The 18808-nt window shown below is 37.9% G+C and overlaps 1 protein-coding gene across 2 annotated transcripts in view; it reads right to left on the reverse strand.

Moving 5' to 3' along the window:
- The window catches only part of LOC146005037 (choline transporter-like protein 1), a 136627-nt gene that overhangs the window by 42869 nt on the left and 74950 nt on the right, over positions 1-18808 (reverse strand). For both annotated transcript variants that reach the window (XM_083144178.1, XM_083144177.1), the window contains exons 3-8: positions 16397-16498; positions 13508-13650; positions 13157-13240; positions 8337-8421; positions 1677-1740; positions 605-713 (exon numbers count right to left, since the gene is read on the reverse strand). In XM_083144178.1, the coding sequence (XP_083000304.1) occupies positions 605-713; positions 1677-1740; positions 8337-8421; positions 13157-13240; positions 13508-13650; positions 16397-16498 (587 nt within the window). The remainder of the gene's footprint in view (positions 1-604; positions 714-1676; positions 1741-8336; positions 8422-13156; positions 13241-13507; positions 13651-16396; positions 16499-18808) is intronic.

Consider the following 18808-nt stretch of genomic DNA (forward strand, 5'->3'; position numbering starts at 1 on the left):
AGGGTTTGATACCCAGTGGAAGCACATAGTGGTTCGGATCCCATTTTAAACTGTAGGTCCAGTCCCGATTAGTCTTTTATGTGCATAAAGTAGGCTTAAAACAAAAACTAAAAGAAAGCTATATTCACTTGAAAGTCATAGAGCTCAGGTCTAAATTAACTGAATCATTTATCATTAAAAAAGGACATCTATTTTGAAAAGATTCGCTCGGGCTATCAACCAGGTGAGTTGTGGAAAAGATTCCAAGCTTTCGAGAGCTAACGTCACTCTCATCTTCTACCCTGAAGTGGCATCTTCTACCTTGAAGATGAGAGTGACGTTAGCTCTTGAAAGCTTCGAATCTTTTCCACAACTCACCTGGTCGATACCCCTAGAGAATTTTTTCATCATTCGTCACCAGGAAAGCTTCAAGTCTTACTTCGACATCTATTTTATCTTCGCAATTAGCCAAAAGTGGCAGAAAAGCAAACTAAAACAAACTAAATAAATCAATCCATGACATCTGTTTCATCCTCTTGACACATAAAACTAACAGAAAAATCTAAACATCTTCTAAAATGATTGAAACCTTCGAGTAACAAATCATAAGGAGAAATGCACATACCATAACAATGTTGTTATTGCCAGAAAGGATGCAATCACAACTATTATAATGAACCACACAAAAACTCCCATCAGGAATCTAAACAGCAACAAGATAATAATGCTCAGTCCTGCAAGAAATAAAAATGCTGACAGTTAATAGGTCAGAAATACTTGACAAAATAAACTGTGAAAAATCATAAAATTAAACAAAAGAACTAGAGAAAAATTATATAGTGGAACCCTGATTTACATATCCAGATTTTACATTTCCTCCATTATACATTCTCTTCATAGTCCCAAAACAGCAAAATATTACAATTTTTTCCTGAATTTAACATTTTTCTGCATTATAATTTTTATCATTTTGACCACTGGAAAATATACAATCGAGGTTCCACCTAACATAATTATGGGCAAAATGTTTCATGGCATGAAATTTGTGTATTTTTAACGAGACACATACAAATTAACTGTTTCTGCACCATACTAACTTCCAGAAATACAGGATGAGTCAAAAGTCAAGTTATTTAGGGATTTATAGTATATCTTCAATATGTGCACCTTGAACATCATTGTGCACACGACGTTTCCAGTTATCCAAAACCTTTTGCAGAACATCAGGCATAATCATGCCTGCACATTGCACAATGTGTTCCTTCAGATGCTGAATGTTCTGAATCAAAACTGAGTAGACGAGCACCTTTAAATGACCCCAAAGGACAAAATCAATTGGTCTGGAGACCGCGGTGGCCACTCAATGGGACCATGGCGACCAATCCATGCACCATTAAACTGGACATTCAAGGACAATTAATGAGGCAAGGAAGACTTCCTGTTTAACCTGACTTTTGACTCACCCTGTATAAAGGATATTAATGTTACTGGAGAACGTAGGTTTTTATTTATTATTGTTATCAAATATATGAATGGACAATGTAATCTATAAAAAATGTCCAGTACAGGACAAAATAACGTATATTGAAAATTCTTTTTTATATAAAATCTATCTTCTCTCTATTTTATGATAAATGCAAAGAGAAAATATGTATAAAAGAATTAAATTCCTTAAAATATCAACATGTCCAACTTACCCAAAGCAATAAGGCACATCAATAGAATTTGCTTCCAACTGTCACTCAGGTCTTCAGCTACTTCCTACAAGAAATTTAAGAAAATTGACATAAATTATAACTCATTTAAAAAAATAGGTAAAAATAAATCCTTTGTTAAGTAAAATTGCAAGTAATTAAAATAATATAACTTACAATTAAATACACATCTCATTTTACATACTAATTTGATCATTCAATGAACATAATGTTTCTTAGTAAAAATTATAACAAATTTGACCAGGACCCAACTTATGTCTCTAGCATACCATTCCATTTCTCAATTTATTTACACTTTTCAAATGTGCAAACAAGCTTTTCTTGCCAATTTGACAAAGATTATGAACAATAAAGAAAATAAAGTGTCACGAAAACATAGCTGAATATATTATAGTCACTACCATCCACAGCTGGGGAGTACCATAACCAGAGAACTGTGTTACTTTATCGGTAATTCTATTAGTATTATGTTATGCTTGGTGTGTCTTTACCATATATGCTTCACTTGAAATTTCTTGTGTGTCTATTTTGTATGAAAAGCTAAGGTGTTAGTAATACTTTATTCCCGAAGTAGTTGTTTTTTGTAATTGCAACATTTTTACTTTAGGAAATGCAGTAAAGTAACATAATGTGTTACTTATCTTGAGTAACTACTACAAGCTTGATATCATCCTTTGTCTGTTAAAGTTACCTTCTGTATTTTTTGTCACATTAAATTGTCATATATCAATTCTTACTGTATGTCTGTGAGCAAGGGTATACACTAGGGTGCTGCATCAAGGCTCGATCGTGTAATAGTTCGTTACAGAATGGACAGTTTCTTTGCTCGAGCGAATGACGCTCGAACAGGTAAACGATCAGCATACGCTTGAAACCCAGTAGTTCATGTACAACCGTAATTTGTCTGTTGTAGTGGGCCTTCATATATGCATCGTGAAATGAAAGACGCAGTGAAATTGAAAATGTAGTGAATATAGTCATCATCTCCATGTTAAATTGTAATTTAGTCTATCTTAGCAATACATAGCAATATATGAAAATGAATAGATGATTATGGGCTAAAACCACCAGCATGAATTTTACATCTATATACACAGGGAGTCCATAAAGTCCTGCAGGAAACTAAAACTCTATATCTTGAAAACTATTAAGTTTATTAACAAAAAAAAATTGTGTGTACTTACAGCAAGGTTCAAAGTTTTTTTCCTGCTTGTTAAGGTTCATCGCAAAACCTCCAATTGTGCACCATTCACGTCCAAGCACTGTCGCAGTCTTTTTGCGAAAAAGAGAATTGCATGCTGATGGTGCTCATCTGGGATATTCAGAATCACATCACTTATTTTGTCCTTCAGGTCGTCCAGATTAGCTGGTTTCTATGAATACATGTCCCCACAGCTAATAATCGAAAGGTGACAAGTCTGGTGATCTTGCAGGCCAAGGTGTGGGTCCTTTTCTGCCAATCCATCTCTCCTGAATTGTCTCTCCATTGTCTCTCATGTCACAGTCTTCCTCTATCAGCTCGTGTACAAATTTTAACTTCACCTTCTTGCGTACGATCTTGTGTAACGTTGACTTCGGTATTCCCAGTTCCAAGGATCTTCGTTTAAGCGATTTCATTGGACTCTGGCCCATGCTGTCCTGCACTGTCGTAACTCGTTCCTGGCCTTCTACTGTGTGGCAAATCTGACACACTTCCCGTTGCCTTGAACTTTTCATACCATCTCTTGACACTTGTGTCTGCTGGGGGTGGTTTCCCATATGTTGTTTGGAACTTTGTCCACAATGAAATGCAAGATTTTAACTCCGCAAAACACAGCACACACTGTACCTTTTCCTGGATGGATGCCATCTTAAGTCAGCACTCAGTGATTACTAGTGCAAGCATCATTGAGCAGTGTGGCCAGAACAAAACCTTAAACTTCCCTTCTTCTCACCCCAAAAAATTGTATTCTTAACAGTTAAAAAGTTATAGAATTTTAGTTTCCTGCAGGACTTTATGGTCTCCCTGTATTTGTACGATTATTGTCACATTGAAATGATATTTAATATTCTACACATTCGAGCAAATCACGCTCGAGCGTACGAGATTCGATCGAGTTTGAGCAAGCGAAAGTGGTCCAATGCAGTACTCTAGTGTGCACCATTCAATTCAGTTGGTACGAGGGCCACTATTTATATTTTGAGCCTTGGCAACACTGATTGAAGTTAGGCGCGATTTGACGTTTGCACGGAATCGTCTGGCATTATTGACCATAACGTACTTCAAATGTTTTGTCAATAGCTTCATTTGTGTTGTTTATGTTGCCTTGGAGATTGCGCGACAACAATAAAATGGAATTAACTCGTGAACATTTTCGTGCGATGAGTTTTTACGATTTTCGACGTGTATTATCAAGACAAGAGTGCATCGATCAACTTACTTCCACATTTGGCAATGAAGCCCCATCCTTTGCCATTGTGAAACGCTGGTATAACGAATTTAATCGTGGAAACCATTCGCTCACCGACGAGATTTGTGAAGGTCGTCCAAAATCAGTTGTTGTTCAAGAAAACATTGATGCTGTGCAAAACCTAATACTGCAAGATCGTCATGTGACATACTGTGAGATTGAGGCAACCATAGGCATTAGTTCCACCAGAATATATAAAATATTACATGATCATTTAGCTGTGAGAAAGGTATGTTCTCGTTGGATCCCACACAATTTGACAAAAACTCAAAAAGACGCTCGCGTCAATTGGTGCAAACAAATGCTCAATAAATACAATTGTGGTGCTTCAAAAGACGTATATAAGATTGTAACAGGTGACGAATCATGGATATATGCATATGAGCCGGAACATAAACAGCAGTCGACTGTATGGGTGTTTCAAGATGAACCCAATCCAACAAAAGTTGTTCGCCCTCAAAGCACATCGAAACAAATGGTCATCTGTTTTTTCGGGAAAACTGGTCATGTGGCAACTGTGCCTTTAGAGGAACATAGAATGGTCAACTCTGAATGGTACACAACAGGCACGTATCCAGGAATTCCTTTCGGGGAGGGGGGCTCAACACCATTTTTTAAGGGGTATAGTAAGAACCTCACAATTGTATGTTTAAGACCAGTGGTGGCAATTGGGTTCCAAAACGGGGAAGGGGGGGGGGGTGTGCGGAGGGCGTTGCAAGGAAAGTTTACTTTCTCTTGGTAGCCAAGGCTTAACATTAAGAGGTCATAATGTTCAGGTAAAAAAATTAAAAATGGGGAGCAACTATCCCTTAAATCGTTGCCACTGTAAGGCTATCATTTTAATCAGAACGTGAAATCGGAACATTTTTTACCACTCGACTCCTCAGTATCCATGCATTAATAATGTATGCCGGAACCATCTCAGTATGTGTGTTTGTCCATTTCTTCTCATCAGGTATAAAAACATCTATGGTATCTTTGAGTGCTTTTACGAAGCTGTTACACATGCACGGGATGGACAATCCACTCGACAACGCGAGATTCACATTGTGGGTTGCGAACTGGACGCAGACAGCTCTTGAATATTTCTCTCTGATTCGAGCCTGAACACCACTAACGTGTCTTGTCCTCCCATTTTTTCAGCATCGGCACGAAACAAAGGAAGTCTTCTTGAATACAGGTGGATCACGAAACAATTAATGCATAATGAAAACCCTTCCGTTCCCAACACATCTAATGTTTCGTCTCCCAGTATGATCAAATGCTTACTCATTTATCTCCAGTGACGTGCCCAAGGGAGGGTTGGTGAGGTAATAACCCCATTTGACCCAGTATTCCTTTTTTTAAAAAAAAAAAAAAGAAGAGGAACATCAAATACAGGGAAAAAAATGGCAAAATCAGGAGTGACTACCGAAAATAGTATGCGTAACCCCTCTCCCTTCCGAAAATCCTGGGCACGCCTCTCTTTATCTCGGACACATTTTTTAAAATGAACTCACCAGAAGTTTTTATCATCGTATTGGAGATTGAAGTAAGATGCGTTCTTCCTGCAGGTTTGGATATGATCCTTTAGGGTGCTGTCGTCTGCCTGCCTTCACACCTAACCTTAACAAGGCCCTAATTTTCCATCCTTGTGACTTGGATTTTCAAGACTTAGGAAGGTTTCAGACCGAAGGGACACGCGATACATGTCGATTGGAATGGGCCAATCAACAGCAACATTTCACACCGTAGCGACACAAAAGGCCGCACAAACCTATTCTTCAGGCGACACGGTGTGAAATCTCCCTTATTAGGCCACTGTCATTGTCACCTTGAAGTAGTAGCTCTTGTTGACCACAGAAAAAAAATATCCTCAACCGGTGATAATGCTCCTCAGTTTTCTTCTCTCTCCTATATTTTCTGTGCTTGTTCACTATACAGGCAACACCTTACGATTTGATATACACAGGACATGTACTATGTAGACATTTTAACGAAAAATCGGTGGAAGTCAAGGATGACTAGGTGGCTCAGTTGGTAGAGCCCTGATTTGGGTCCCGGTAGAGCCTGCAATTTCAGCCTAAAATGTCTACATATGCAACATCTTCTTCCTTTCTCTTCTCGACATTCATAAAATTTTCGGCTGTCTCTTTATGTTAGTTAAGTGTTTGAATGTGTTTCGAACCCAGTAGGCTTAAACAAAAGTATTTTTTTATATCATGAAATTCTCAGACTGCATATACGAAATTTAGTTCTGGCAAAATGAAATCATCACTCAAAACTTTGATTTTCAGTTGATCTATGCAGTTTATTTCTGTTTTAATATCCGGTACTGATGAAATATTCACTTTAGAGAGAGAGAGAGAGAAAGAGAGAGAGGCCTTGATCTCTTCGGCCCTCGAACCGAGGCCCCGGAAGTTCTGCTGTCGTCATTGTCTTCATTTTCGAATCACTATATCTTATAAAGCAACCAGAGGACGCTGACTGATCTGATCACCAATCGACTGTATGAATTGTCACACTTACCTCTGAAATCTCATTAACCAATTCTTTGTACAGATCAATCGAAAAATTGAATCGGCGTATTTATATCCTCATTATATTGTAGAACGTTCCGCAGATAAAACGATTCGTTAATATCACCAGTAATTGACTCCTTCTCTCATTCAAGAACGTACCCTCTCCCGCCTTCCAGAGATTAGAAATTACAACGAATCGCCCTACGTGTGTCTCTACCTTTGTTGTGCAGCTTCCAAATGCTGACAAGTCTCTACATAGTCCTCAAGTGCGCTGAGACAACACCGAAAGCGCAAGAAAAGTGTACGTGCAATATTACCAACAACAGGGTTATAGAACATTCTCCGTCTTGCCTCGATACTTGTCTATCTCCTTAAATCATCGTCAGATTATTCAAAAAGCCAAAAACCTAATTTTATCTAGTGTAAAATAAAAAATTCTGGGGAACTACAACCACATCAACCCCACCTTGGATATGTGCTATTAATAATAACAGGGGTATAAAACATGGTCCGTCTTGCCTCGATAATTATTTCTCTCCTTACATTATTTTCACATTATTTAAGAAGCCAAAAACCTAATTTTATCTAACGTAAAGTGAAAAATTTCCTTGGGAGAGGGTCGAGCCCCTGTGCCCCATCTTGGATACGTGCTATTATCAATAACAGGGTTACGGAACATTCTCCGTCTTACCTCGATAATTATTTCTTTCCTTAAATTATTGTCACATTATTTTATTTCACACCACAAGAAACAAAAAAAAAACTCATTTTATCTAGTGTAAACCTAAAACTTTCGGGGGGGGGGGGCTCGAGCCCCCCAAGCCCCCCCTCTGGATACGTGTCTGGTACACAACAATTTGTTTGCCAGAGGTCTTCGGTCAAATACGGAAAACAAACAAACGCCGTCGGATCATTCTTCATCAAGACAATGCCACCTGTCACACATCTCATCTAACAACCGACTTTACGAACAGTCAAAAAATCGAATTGATGGGTCATCCGCCGTACAGTCCTGATTTGGCACCCAATGACTTCTTCTTGTTCCCGAATGTCAAGAATAAATTGCGTGGACAACGATTTTCATCGGCGGAAGACGCCGTTGATGCGTTCAAAAACCATATTATGGAAGTGTCTCAAGAAGATTGGAAAAACTGCTTTGACAAATGGTTCGAACGAATGCAAAAGTGTATTGACCATAAAGGAGAATACTTCGAAAAACAATAAAGCAGTTTTCAATGCCAAATTCCTATTTTTTCATTGTTAGGCTCAAAATATAAATAGTGACACTCGTAGCAACTACTACAGTACAAAAAATAAGTAGAGAGGCAAAGGGAAGTAGGAACATTTTCTGGAGTCACTCACATTTGGTATACACCTAAATACCACACAAAAAAAGCATATATTTTGCCAGCTCAGTGGCCAAGCACATTAAGTGGTCAACTTTTGATCATGCCATTAAAGTTCCCAGGTTCAAGTCTCAGCCAGGGCGCGAGTATTCTTTGTGAGTATCTCTTCATCACTTCCATCTAATCATCACTCATCCTCATTGACGAGGTTAGCTAAAATTGACAGAAAGGTGACACTAAATTAAAAAGTACAGACCCAGTATATTTTCTCTCACTCTCTCTCTCTCTATGTGTGCCCTTATTAAATTTCAAAGTACTGTAATAATGAGAAATCATATAACTTACAGCAAGAAAATCTCCAGATGATTCAACCTTTGTCCGGTTTCCCTCGTCTACTTTCACCTCAAGGCAACGATTCAAAATTACAATGCTGAAAAAAAAAAGCCCTTGAATTAGAAGATAAACTATATGTAATAATGTAAGCCTAATTTATAATGCAGAATACCATCCTCTCCAAAAAATTAATTTTGAATAACAGGTTATTTTCTGCAACTGTATAGAAACACAATTTCAAATACAATATTAGTCTCCTTACTAGCTGAGTGCATTGAAAAGTCAACTCATATCTTGCTCCTAAAGGTTCTAAGTTCAAGTCCTAGCTTAGACATGGTTGTTCATTTGTGAGTGCCATTCATCCGTTTCATCTAATCATCATTCACCCTAATCATTGTAATTAGCCTAAAGAAGCAGAAAGGGCATTTAAATGCAAATGCAATATTATTAACAATATAATAATAATAGTTCTGACTGTCTTATTGTTTCTCTATTAAAATTGATGTGGGTGTGTCAGCATGTGGTTCATCTCCACAAACTCTTCAGTAGAGCTGATTGAAGTTGGATTTATATGAATTTTGAATACAATACATGATTTTGCACAAATATTGTATTTATATTGATAATTCACACCACTTGATATCAAAATATGCCGCTCTGGAATGCAAGGCTCATCTGGACCTTTTGCTAATGCAGGCCAGCTTTTTTAGAATTTTCTTCTCTTTTCGAAAAACCGCTTTGATATTCCAAAATCTGAGAAATTACATCAGCTTAAAATTCCATGTAGACTATTCACATGAATCTTTGTATGGCTTCATTTCACTGTTGTCTAGATATCTCCAGTTGTACTATTCTGCACCCCCAGTAATGTTAAGCGATGGTATTTCCAAGGTTAATGAAGATATACAGAGGATTGTTAACTGGTCGCCACTAGACAATGGCATGTATATTAACCCTAATAAAACACAAGCAATTTTGATTGCTTCCAATAAACTGAAATGTGACGTAGATCTTAACATTCAGCATTCCATTCCTGTAGATTCGACTCCCATTCCATTTAACCAAACTGTTAAAGATCTGGGAATTGTATTAGACCGAAATTTATCATGGTCACATCACACAAGTTCCGCGTGTAGAAAAGCCTTCGCATCTCTGTATTCTATAAGACGCATGGGTAAGTTCCTCCCCACCTCTATCAAAGCCAAACTATGTCAGTCCCTAGTTTTAGTCATTTAGATTATTGTGACGTAGCGTATTCCAGCTTAACAGGTGAGTCACGTAGCTCCTCAGCTCTCTCTATCCCCAGATCACTTCTTCTCCAACTCTTTCTCTGTATCGGCTGTAAGACTATGGAATCAGTTGCCAGTAAGCACTAGAACAGTAAGCTCCGTCGCTTCCTTTAGCAGACGTATTCACCACTCTCTTCAGAGTACTCGTTAGATCTTCCCCTGCCAAGCAGACTAAAGAGCATATGCAAGTGCATGAATTCTTAAAATACCTTGTAATTACTTATACAATTTTAAATCTTGCATTCTTGCATTCCACATATCGTATTTTGTGTATTATATATTTTTTATTTTGTGTGTTATATTCAGGGCGTTAAGACTTGTGTGGCTCCGGTGGCTCAGTCGGTAACGCATGCGAGTACCATGCTAAAGGTTCCGGGTTCGATCCCTGGCCGGTTCAAATCCGGGAACTTTTCTAACGATGGAAGCGGCCCCGGCGCCCACCCAGTGTCGAATAACATGGGTACCTGGGGGAAACCCTGGGGGGTAAAGGTGGTCAGGGGCGTGATGCTGATCACATCACCCCCACTCACGACCGGATCAAGAAAGTGTGGGGCGTTACCCCCACACCCCCTATACGCCTTCATGGCGTGGTGCTATGCACAGGGGAGCACTTTACTTTTTTACTTTTAAGACTTGTGTGTATGAGTATAATGTGTGTGTGTGGACCTATGTGAAATGACTTAATGTACTTTGTGTTTAATATAATAATGTATAATTTTATGTATATGGTTGAGTGGAAGAAAAGGCTTTGTACGGCCATAACTCCGCCATTTAAAACAAGGCGTTAATAAATAAAATAAATATTACACCATGTAACAAAAAAAAAGTTATTTTTTGTTTAAGTGAATTTTTGTGTTGTTTATGATAAATTAGGTCAAAACTAATATGTATGTGGTATTGCTAGCTTCATGTAATTAATTTTCTGGTAATGGTGGTCAATTATATGAAATGTATTGGTTAATATGAATTAAGCATAGGAAAATTCATGATAAGATAAAACTGTGCAACCTAGTATTCTAAAATCTGTTTTGTTTTTGTTTTTGGAGGGTGGCAGTATGTAAGGATGGCATCTTCCCGTCATTGTAAGCATGATACAGACAGTTTTTGCTATATGTGTGGCATCTTCCTTAGTTCAAAGGCACTAAAACATAGGATAAAGGAGGGCAACAACTTCTGCTCAGCGTTCAAATCTTATTTCGGTATGTCTGTGGGAGACCAAGACAAAAAATGGGCACCACATGTTGTGTGCGGGTGCTGTAGATCCACTCTCGAAGTCTGGTATAGAGGAGAAAACAGGAAAATGAAATTTGGCGTACCTAGAATTTGGCGAGAACCTTCGGATCACCAAATACTATTTCTGTGTTGTAGACTTGTCCGATCACAAGAGGGGTAAGAAAACGTGTTTTTGAATATCCTAACCTGCGGATGCACATGTAGATACCAGTAGTGAATCGGATACCAACATCTACCATGAAGAAGGCCTCTCAGGGGATGCAAACTAAGTTAAATGACTTAATCAGGGATCTAGGACTAACAAAATCCAATGCAGAAATTTTAACATCGCGATTAAAGCCGTGGAACCTATTGGATAAAACTTGCAAGATATCCCTCCAGAGGAAGCGTCATGAAACTTTCTCACAATACTTCACTCTCACAGAAACAATATGTTATTGCCACAGTGTGGATGGCCTTTTCAAAGAAATAGAGTTTGAATATAACTCAAGGGACTGGCGGCTCTTCATTGACAGCTCCTGCAGGAGTCTTAAAGCTGTCCTCCTTCACAATGGAAATGAGTGATCATCAATTCCAATCGCTCATTTGACTCATCTATAGGAAGATTACTCCAGTGTTCAACATCTTCTGCAGGTGGTAAGCTATGCTGAACATCAGTGGGAGGTAATCGGGTAAACACAAAGTATCCTTGTTTTTGCTGCCTTTGGGATAGCAGGGATACAGGTAGACATTTTGAGACTGTTGAGTGGCCATTAAGGAAGGAGTTAGAGATTGGACAGAAAACCATGAAGTGGGAACCCCTTCTCAAGCAGGAAAATATCCTAATGCCTCCCCTGCATATTAAGCTTGGTCTCATCAAGCAATTTGTGAAAAGATTATTACATACAAATGTGGAAGCTTCCAAGTACCTCCAGACTGTTTTCCCCAAACTATCCGAGGCTAAGATAAAGGGTGGAATTCTTGTGAGCCCTCAAGTGAAGAAACTTCTTAACGCTGACGACTTCATCAGAAAGATTCGACCTGTTGAAAGAAATGCCTGGAATAGCTTCAGGGACATAGTGAATAGTTTCCTGGGTAATCACAGGGTGGAAAATTACAGAGATGTAGTACAGGGTCTTCTGAATAACTACAAAGCAATGGGATGCAGAATGTCTCTAAAGGTGCATGTACTCCACTCACATCTAGATGTCTTCAAATCCCATATGGGTGCATACACAGAGGAACAGGGCGAAAGGTTCCATCAGGACTTACAATTGTTTGAAAGAAGGTACCAGGGACAATATAATGAGCGGATGCTAGGCGATTACATCTGGGGACTGATCAGAGAAGCTCATGGACATCCCAATAGGAAAAGTAGGAAAACAACACATTTTTAGAGACCTTATTATCTTTACATGGAATATACAGGTCTTCATGTACTGTAGCCCTATCTTTATATTTCTTCACTCCATTTTGACATTTGTTCAAACTTGTTTATCAACGTAAACCAGCTCTCATTGTCCCAAATACATTCATTTACTAAAAAATCAGAAAATCGTTGTCATTTCATTAAAAACAATTTCCCACATGTAAAATTGTGTTTTTCTAGTGTTTTGTAGTAAACTGCATCGGAAACAGGAAAAAAATTTACTTAAACAAATTTTTGTTACATGGTGGTATCAATAGTTGATTAGATTTATGTGGCCACAAAACTATTGAGAATATCTAGGCAACAGCAAAAGCAAACCACATGAAGATTCAGATGGATGCTCTACAAGAAATTCTAAGCTGATGTAATATTTCAGATTTTAGAATAACATAGCAGTTTCTCGAAAGTAGAGGAAAATTTAAAAAAAAAAAAAAAAAGCTGACCTAGTGTTGGTCAGAGGTCCAGCAGAGTTATTTTACTTCTCAAGGAGGCACTTAAAAATAAATATTAAACAAAAAATAATAAAAATCCATGATTTACAGCAAGTACCAGTTAATCTTCACACTAACTTATTTGGATATTCAATGTATAACAAACTAAATATGCTGACCAAGGCAGTAATTTATTTTATTAAAAATATAAACTAAACGTAACGTTTCAACCTTCTAGCAAGGTCTTCTTCAGACTCTGTATCAAGTACAAAAGTCACTTTTGTACTTGATACAGAGTCTGAAGAAGACCTTGCTAGAAGGTTGAAACGTTACGTTTAGTTTATATTTTTAATAAAATAAATTACTGCCTTGGTCAGCATATTTAGTTTATCATAATCATGGAAACAAGGCTTAATGGTGTTATAAATGTATAACGTTCAATGCACATGTCTACAAATAAGATATACTTACTGATTTGGAGGGCATTCAGTCACACACTCGAAGTCAAATTTGGTTGCATTGTCTGGCATTTCAACTTTTGTCATGAGAACGAACCTGAAAAGAAAGGAAACATTGAAACAAAATGAATTGAGTGCAATTAAACTTTATTTGCCACATGAACATGAACGGTGTCATTTAGTGGATGCCATATTTTGTTTGTAATACCTGTTTGTTACTGTTATTTGTATGTATGAATGTTTCTTTGTAGCCATAGTTCATTATATAAATGTATTGGTTACTAATTTCAAGGAGTACATCATAGACTAAATACTCTAGTGGAAACTGAATACAACAACATTAAAATTGATTATGGACACGTACTTCATGTGGGTGAAGTCTTCTCCTGAACAGTTGAAGCCAGGAACAGGCTTGTTCTTGAGTCCACAGATGTTTCCACAGTCATCATAGCCATTCCATATTCTTCTAATGTCACCATAGTAGGTACTGTAGCCAACAAAACTCAACTGAAAGACAGAGAGTGCAAAGAAATTAGAAATTACAGCTAATGATTATTTATTAGCTGTACAAAAAAGAAATTGTAATAGACTAGATATAATGATAGTCCTCCTCCATGGCCGTGTGGTCTAAGGCACTGTGCTTTGGGCTCCGACTGCGGGATGGCACGAGTTCGAGTGTGCATGGGTTCAGTCTCTGGGTTCTCGGCCTGTGTATAGGACCGGTGGCAACCCACCATCATGAGGAAATTGGGGAGCTACGAGTGAGTACTGTAACCCGGTCTCGGATATCCCCTATAATGGCTGGGGGTTTGATCCCGCATCACCTCATTACTGGTTGAAGATCTCCACACCTCTTGGTAGGATTGTGAGAGGGAGAATGGTAGTCGGGAGATAGGCCAAGGCCCTTACAGGCTGTAGAGCCACGAGTTATTTATATTATTACATAGAATGATAATAGGCTTTGACTCCAGGAACAAAATCAAATATATATTACATTAGTCAATTTTTATAATAACAATTATGATTTATTATAGTGCTATACTGAATTCAGTAACTTGAGTACTCATTGCAGAGAAGAATAAATTTATTGGAGTCCAGACAAAATTCAAAAACAATATTTTGCAAATGAAAATGAATGTTAATAATAACTTGTTAGTGATCACTATTCTTTTGTCAGCTGCCATGGGAAACTAAAGATATTACTTCTTTGAAGGATAACACTCAACATTTTATAAAAACTGAGGTCCTTCAACACATGTAAGGACAAGATATAGAATGCCAACACCCCGCAGAGGGTTGTCCTGACTGTGGATCTACATTCCACATTAGTGCTTGTAAATTGGCAGTTTCTAGAGTGTAGTACTATTTGGAGGCTCCTGCAAATTGGTTAGCACTGTCGCCTTTGGTGCAAGTGGTCCTTGGTCTGATTTCTGGAGGGTTCCCCAAAAATTTCAGTGTTACTGTTAACCCATCCTCATGAGGACAATTGCCTCCCAGATGGTGCAGTGGTAGCATCGTTGCCTTGTAATCAAGGGGTCAGGGGTTCGATACCCAGTGGAGGCACATAGCGGTTCGGATCCCACTTTAAACTGTAGGTCTAGTCCCGATTAGCCTTCCTGTGCATAAAGTGGACTTAAAACACCAAATCAATCAATCATGAGGACAATTGGGTAGCTACTTGAAAAGAAATAGAGAGTTCCGGTCTTAAAAGCCAGAATGTCAATTGTACTCGATGAACTGACCATGCAATTAAAAGCTGCTTTGACTCTCAGAGAGTTGTTGTACCATATTTAGTTTTTAGATTTTCTAGTACTACTAGGAAGAGATTGATGTAATTGCCTTTTGTAAATGTCACACCTTACAACCTTGAGGGAGTGTGAGGAAATTTCTACATGGAAGAGAGTAAATTTTTCAACTAAAATAATCATAAATCAGGTGTTCTCATGGACATTTACTTCAATGATACAAGAAATTTGAGACATACAGTAAGGTTCTGAAGGTTTGTGAATAATTCATTACCAAAGAAGATCCTAAAGGTGAGACTTAATCATATTATTAAAAAAATATAGATTCTTTGGTTCAAAAATAATTTAAGGGCCCAGGTGAGTAACGCCAGTGGAACTTCAACCGTGTCCCTTCCGCCACAGCTCGACCAGCCCTCATGATGATTCCGAGATGGAATCAAAAGCTTAGAAAAACTCATAAAGTGTTTTTTTTATTGTGCTGTTTGTGTATTTTTATGGTTTTTAACAAATATGTTGCTGGCACATGACGTAAGAAGTTTTCTACCATCATAAAGTAGTTTTGAATTGAATGAAGGGTTGCCAGTGCTGATATTTCCACTATTCAAGTACCTTCCTAATTGTGCTCATGATAATGGGTCTACAGCGAAATTTTGGAGTTCTCATAAGGGATCGGACATGAGATCACATGCACCAAAGACAAGAGTGTTATAACCATTCAGCTACATGCAGAGCCAGCCTTAGAGAGGGGCAAATTGGCACTCACCCAAGGCCTTGCACTTCAGTTAAACATATGTACAGTTTATTACGAATGTATAGGATGCTGGTTCTCCCAATTAAGCAACTAATCTGATTTTCCTGACTTCTTTGGATTGTTTTGACACATGTTAAAACAATATACAAAATTACTGAAATCATATTCTAAACAAAGTACTACATAAAAAAACTATTATTTTATGTGAAACAACGTAAATTCACTACAACATCAAAATTCAATGAAAACTAAATAAAAAAGGTTATAGAGAATGTTATCGGCTATGATTTGATATGTATAATAATAGTTTGATATTGAAAACATGCAATTACCAGTGACAATTAACCTTGCATAATTCTTGGTTATTAAGCTTTAACATGTTTTGCTTATTACTCTTAAATAATAATACAAAACATATAAATTAATTGTTACAATATATTAAATGCAGTGAGGCACATATATTCTAGGCTATTCGAACCTTGTGGGGCACCAGAGCCAGCTATGTAATAGGAGGACCTTAGTCCTTGGTGCATGACATATTGTCGTCTATATTAGAATACTTACACATTAAGATTTAAATATATTCTGAACAACTTAATTATTACAGTTTTCAAGCATCAGAATCGGTGGGAATTGGTGATAGTATCAGCTTCAGTATTGGTTCAAAGTGATATCGGCATAGCCCTAATATTTACATTATATATCACCCTATCATATTTTGGTTTCACCTGGATTTAATTTATTGCTGTGTCCTTACCAAAAGAACTAGAAAGGCAGCCAGTAACAGGAGAAAGAAGATGTCTGTGCATCGTCGGTCGCTCTTAGGAATCTCCACATCCGACTCTTCGGTACTGTCCTCCTGGAAGAAACATGAGTAAACAATTGATATCAACAATGTGTATGCAGTATTAAGAATATCTAAAGCTATATAAGTTCATCAACGCTCAATTACTCAAAGCATGACAAGAAAAATAATGGCATAAACACATAAGACTGGTATTTACACTGCTAAAGCTCCCATTGTTCCTACCTTAAAACATTAAAATGTTCCCCCAGCCAGCCCAAGGGTCAAGCAAACATGTTCCAACTAATGATTTCCAGTTCTAGAATTGGGTATTAGACAGATCATTTAAGGTGTTTTGGATTACATTTGCAAATGATGAACCAAAAATGCAGCAACCTGTAAAATTGTGGAAGGTCAAAAACTCATTTTAGTACAGGCCGAGTCGGTCCACCATATATGTGAAAGAGATATCTCGTATGCATATGTGGACTGCAGAGCAAGCAGCAGTACTGTAGCATTGTAAGAGGGGTGGAGGAAAGGCAGGAGGCTTCCTTAGTTGCGTTTATGCAGTGAGAAACCTCTCGTCAAGGTAATTTGGCTGTTCCTATCCTGGGCAAGATCAATCGAACCTTTTCCATCCTTACCGATTTCCTTTAGGTCCATCTCAATGTTATCCCTCCATCTTCGTCTTGGCCTTCCTACATGTCTCTTACCATCAGGTTGCCCAACAAGAATACTGTAAACTCTTCTTTCCTCTAAGACAAAGGTATAACGTTGAGGTGAACCTAAAGGAAATCAGTAAGGATGGAAAAGATGTTGCATTGTAAGCATAGGACTGAAAATACCTAAGCAGCCGAATTGACCTGAGAAGATAGGAATGAATATTGGGAATCAGTTCTCGCTAGAGGTTACGTACTGCCACCATAGGCGTGTGCACGGGGGCACTTGCCCTCCCTAATCATGGACATCCGCAGATTTTTCCACGGAGGGACAAGCAAGATATTTTTCCACGGGGCATATTACCCCAATAATAGTGTTGCCCCCTCAAAACACACCACTTGAATTTGAAATGTAAATTATGAAATGTACATTACTATGACTGAAATCAAATTATATGTCTGAAATATATACTTTTAGGTTGACATTCGATTTCTATGGGGGAGAGGTGGCCATCCTTGACCCCCTCCCAGACGTTCATGTTCCTACATTATTATACTCTCACCTAAAAATTTAGGTTAGGTTAGGAGTCAGGCCGATTAAAGTTCAAAGCAACTACGGGGGAAGGAGAGGTGCTGTGGCGCAACCACAGGGGTGCAATGGGCATTCCCCATCCCACTCTTGGATGGAAATTAAATCAAGCGGGGGGCAAACATTGAGGTAAAATAAAGCTAAACTAACAGAATCTAAGAGTAACAGGACAAAAGGATACTCAAGATGGAATTAGTTTTCACGTCTTTCTTGCATTATTTCTTCCAGACGGCTAAGAGTACCTGCAGGAGGGCACAGAGGGCAAATTGCTCCCCTCGATATCAAATTTAATACAAATAAAAATACATTTCCCAAAATTTTCTTGCTCGCTTCGCTCACGATGTGCTAGGGAGAGGCAGGAGTTGCCCCTGCGCGCCAAACGATCTAAATGAAAAAAATTGTAAAAGAGAATGCCATGGTGATCCATTTTTTTTGTGCCATATTAAAACAATATTGTTTTCAGTTTGCAAAAATTTGGATCTAAAGTTTTTTTTTGCTCGCTTCGCTCGAAATTGTGTTGCTTTCTGTAATGTATTGTAAATTACCACAGACTACGGAGAGAAATTATAACTACTAAGTACTTCAGGCTCTTGCTGCTAAACAGTTTTTGCCTTAAATGGATGAACACAATTGAGGGGTCTAGTGAGAGAGGGAGCTATGCCACTTTGACAAGAAATGGAAATAAATTGAGTTTTCTAAAGCATTGCGTTGAGTCATAATTTGTACAACAAAGGGTATTTTTTTTTCTGAACATATTGTTAGGTAAATTATTCAAAAGGAAAAATATGAATTTCAATATAAATACCATTTATTATGAACATGTGTGGTATATTGTTGTAGTATACCCATGTGAAAAAATCAATCTAGCACTTCAAATACTTTGAACAAGGCTTAAATACTTTTGCATGAGTGTAAATCATGTTCACAGTGTTACATATGATCTACATAAAGACAACTTCATATGTCTTCTGGAGGATCTTCACTGTCCATTGTTTCTGTGGATTTTAGTTTTTGGTAAACACCATGAAAAACTGGAGGAATATAAGGCATTATTGCCATGAGATCTTTTAACTTCAGGGCTGATATTAAATCTAGCACCGGTTACTGCAACACAACCTCTGCCACTCCTATTGCAGA

The sequence above is a fragment of the Lepisma saccharinum genome, chromosome 22 (genome assembly GCF_977018435.1).
Source record: "Lepisma saccharinum chromosome 22, izLepSacc3.1, whole genome shotgun sequence".
Taxonomy (NCBI): domain Eukaryota; kingdom Metazoa; phylum Arthropoda; class Insecta; order Zygentoma; family Lepismatidae; genus Lepisma; species Lepisma saccharinum.